Raw genomic sequence first — 4,182 nt, 5'->3', positions numbered from 1 at the left:
TGATTAAATTTTGGTTTGATAACATCAAGACCAAAATTAAAAATACATATGACTTATTATATTTGATTATGTATTGTTGTAACACTATGTATTGAATATAAATAGAATAATTAAGATTAGTGAGGATCAAACTAATAATGAAAAATAATTCTCATGCATGTTGAGGTGGGCCTGTGATAATGTGGCATTTGTGCTAGTGTTAAGATAATAGAAGTAGTTGAGATGAACTATTTAGGTATATATAGGATAAGATAAATGCGCCCTTTTTTGAAAGAAAATAAACTAAAAACACGCATGCTAAAGTGGAAACAAAGTGTAAGTTCTCCAACCTGAATCATACTACTAACAAGCATGTTAAATTGTAAGTGTTCAAGTTCAGACCCACAGCAACATGCCAACAAGGACTTGGCTGCCTTCCTGCCTAGGCACCATTTCCTCTCGTCCTGCACACCTACTAACCAGCACCATTTCCTCTCGTATAGTCGTACTACAAAGGGCCGTTGGGAGTCTCTTGGCTAAAGTACCTTCCTGACACCCTCTCCTCCAACACCAGCAGCACTTGTTCTGATCGAATAGCCGTTGGAGTCTTGTACTGACTGGCCGATGTGCCTCTGGACAGAAACAAGTCCATGAGAGCATCAAATGCGCCACGCTCAAGTACCCTTATCTCGAGTGCTGTGATCGACCCTCGGCGCCTGCTTTTGCGGTACATCTGATCAAAGCAATTCTCCACGGCCAAACAGCAATTCTCCATGACAGCTCGATCGATGTCAGTCGCGACTTGGTTACCCTCTGCAGTGGCTAGCTCCCAGAACAGGACGTAGTGGCCAGGCAAGGTGGATATGTCTGCATATGCAGTGCTGCCACCAAGCATGTAACCAAGAGGCCTAAGAAGCAGCTCGTATGCTTGTGAAATGGCCTTCAGGAGATCCTCCTCGCTTATACTCTCGAAGTCTATTTTTAAGACGACACCACACCTTCCAGTGAAGCGGAACAGTGGCGTTGCGTTGTAGAATCCGCTCACAGTAAGAAGGTCACCCACTCGGTATCTGTAAAGACCTGGCATGCAAAAAACTGTTAAGTCAAAATCATAGTGTTTCTTACACAAGTTAGACTACAACTTTCTCAGCGGTTGTTGTATTGTTGATTTTATAACACCACAAAGCTTTCAAGCTAAGTAAGCAAAACAAATCAGGCTTACACAGGCAAGATTAATTGCCTTACTGCAGTGAAGTGCTAGTTCAATTCAGTTTCTTCGTAATTGGCAGGGCAGATAACTACATTGATCATGTATTTGGAGTAACGCCAAGAGAGAATAAATCATGATGTAGTCCTAGCACAGCTACAACAGCTTTGAAAGAATGCAAGAAATCAGATTGGAGATAATAATGAGTAGCTCACCTGCAAAGGTGGTGACAATCAGCTCGTAGCGCCGACCAATTTTGACATCCACAAGATCCACAAGCTTTAACTCGCCCAAATTGTCATACAAACCAGTACCCGCTTGCACCTTTTCATCGTCACCATGCGTAACCTCTGCAAACTCGAAGTAGGCAATGTTTGGAAGCAATGCGTACGACACAGCAGAAGGTATATCAAGAGGGTTCAGATTGATCCCCGCGGCGCACTCTGTGCACACATACATAGGTGACACCAATGGCAGCCCAGCACCATAACTCTCAAGAACCGGAATGTACTGCGACATCGAGCCGGTGACAATGGCTAGGATGTACCGAGCTCCTGGCCAGAGCCTCCTGACTATCCCATCCCAGGGCTTCCTGGCACACTCGGATGCAATCTCGTCGGCCAGTGCCGGGTCAGGTCCTCGCTGGTGACGCGCAGCGACGGCATCACGCAGAGGAGCATGTGTTATCCAGTCGCTGAGACGCCCAGTGCGGATGTTGGAGCACATCTCCTCCCAGTTGTCTTCCAGGAACTGGATGCCTCTGATGAAAGCGTTAGCAAAGGTGCCGCCGACATGGTCGACGACTCCACGGTCAAGCAGGCCGCAGAGCAGCTGGCAGTACATGCTCTGCCTGCCATCTGGGCAGAGGACCGCCTCGATGGGGCTGGTGCACCGGCCAAACCCGCCAATGTCGTGCTCCCGGAACTGGCTGCTGTGGTAGTAGGCACTGCTGGATGCCATGATAGGCAGGCCGGATGAGGTCAGGCTTCCAGGGAAGATGAACATGAGGTACATCCCCTTGCCGCGTCTGTCTCCCTGATCAGGATGAAGATGCCTGGAACCATGCAATGCATGCACACCGTTTGTTAGACTGCACAACACATCTTCCTCAAGCGGTCCAATGCATGTTGACAAAATATTATGCGGCCAAATAAATTCGAACAAGCGACCCAATGCTTACATCTTCCTCAAGAGTGCCTGGACGCCATTGTAGAACAGCCGCTGGTCGAGCTTCTCCGCGGTGGATGGAAAGAGCTTCAGCTGCCCGCCGGATGTGCCCGAGCTGCATTAGACGTGGCAAATGCCAATGCCGCCACGGCCATGAGAAACGTATGTACAACACGACCTTCTCACACGACCGAGTACCGGGGCACCGCGGGGTTTACCTTGTGAGGAGGTGGGTGATGGGCTCGGAGCAGAGGATGCTGGACGGCTCGCCGGAGGCGACGCGGCGCACGTACGGCTCGATGTCCTCATACGCGGAGACGGGCACGCGCTCCTTGAAGGCGTCGCGGAGGTCGGCGGCCGAGGCGCCTGGTGATGCGCGATCCAGGAAGCGGCCGAGGTACTCGGTGTGGGAGTTCCGCCTGAGTATCTCCGCGAGGACGTCCCTCTGCAGCGCCGCGGCGTCGGCGGTGAGGCGGTCGATGAGGCCGCGGCCGGCGCCCACGTCCGCTGGATCGAATTCCGGCAGCAACGCCATCATCACCGGCCGGGAAGCACCGGGACCAGAACGCGCACCTTTTGTTTTCTGGTGATTAGCACCTATCCGAGCTAGCTAGCTATCCGATTTATACTTACATTGCTACTATTAGCTATGGCATGCAAGCCATGCTATCATCCTCTGCCCGCCGCAGGGAGCAACCGCCGGTTCGGCCCGCGCCCCCCCTGCTCGGCGCCGCACCAGATCCGGAGGTCCCGCGCCGACAACTTCGATTGCGGCCAACCACGACCTCCGGCGAGTCGCTGGAGCCTCGCAGCGGCACGCCGCCGCGCCAGGAACCGCCGCCACACCACCCCAGCTCCGCTCGAGCGCCGACCGCGTGGGTCGCGCGCCCTAGTGGGCACCAGCCGCGTGGCCCAGCTCCGTAAGCCTCCAACCGACGTGGGTCAGTCCAACCGCGGCCTGCTAGCCCAGGCCAGCACTTCGGCCAGCCTCGCAGGTGGCCTGCCTCATCACCGACTGGGCTAAGCCCCAATGTGAGCACTCAAAAAAAAATGCTCCTAATCGGCAAAATCACTGGTTAAGTGTTATCCCTTGCAAAGATCACTCCCACCTTCTCAGATGTTGACATGTGTCTTTTTTTCGTAGATTCATTTATTCAAAACATTTTATATCTTAAACCATGCGTCCAAATACTAAACCATTTTCAATATTGGATTTCCCGCGTCGGGATTTTCGAAACCACATACGATGCCAATAGGTTTCAACAATTTTTTTTCAAAAAAAACTGAAAGGAAAAAAACCAGAGCTGGAGCATGATTTTTTTTTTCACTTTTATTTTCTTTTCGCGCGGAACCAAATATATGTTTTTTATGGAAGTACATATTTTTTTCCTTTTTCAAGAAGCACAGTCGTACTTCTTGCATAAGTAAATGTGTGCCTCCATGAGAAGAAAATATATGCTTCTTGTGGAAGCACTTTTTTTTCAGAGAAGCACAACTATACTTCTCATGAAATTAAATATGTGCCTCCACAAAAAGCATTCGTGCCTCTAGCCAGCTCCCTTTTGTCTCGCCTTTGTCATGCATTGCATATTATGAACATGTTAGTTTTTCCGCGTAGTGGTAAGATTGCATCTGTTGTTTGTGTTTCAGTATTCTTTGCATCTTCACAAATAGAACTTGAAGATAATGCGAAATACACGCACAGTCTACTCTTCTACCAAAGGTATAAGACAAGAATGATTATTACCTTGGATTCTTGTACTAACTTTACTTGCCATACTGATTGCAATGTTTTTGATGATCTCACTTCTATCCACCGTCAAAGCCAT

General features: G+C 49.7%; 1 protein-coding gene across 1 annotated transcript; it reads right to left on the bottom strand.

Moving 5' to 3' along the window:
- Positions 1–316: 316 nt before the first annotated feature.
- On the bottom strand, positions 317–3,244 carry LOC119286251 (probable indole-3-acetic acid-amido synthetase GH3.7). Its single transcript, XM_037565629.1, has 4 exons — positions 2,572–3,244; positions 2,367–2,468; positions 1,402–2,240; positions 317–1,059 (listed from the first exon to the last, which is right to left on the bottom strand). The coding sequence occupies exons 1-4, from the start codon at positions 2,889–2,891 to the stop codon at positions 488–490; spliced, it is 1,833 nt and encodes a 610-aa protein (XP_037421526.1). The 5' UTR covers positions 2,892–3,244; the 3' UTR covers positions 317–487.
- Positions 3,245–4,182: the final 938 nt, after the last annotated feature.

The sequence above is a fragment of the Triticum dicoccoides genome, chromosome 4A (genome assembly GCF_002162155.2).
Source record: "Triticum dicoccoides isolate Atlit2015 ecotype Zavitan chromosome 4A, WEW_v2.0, whole genome shotgun sequence".
NCBI lineage: Eukaryota > Viridiplantae > Streptophyta > Magnoliopsida > Poales > Poaceae > Triticum > Triticum dicoccoides.
This window is presented reverse-complemented; position numbering and strand designations above follow the sequence as displayed.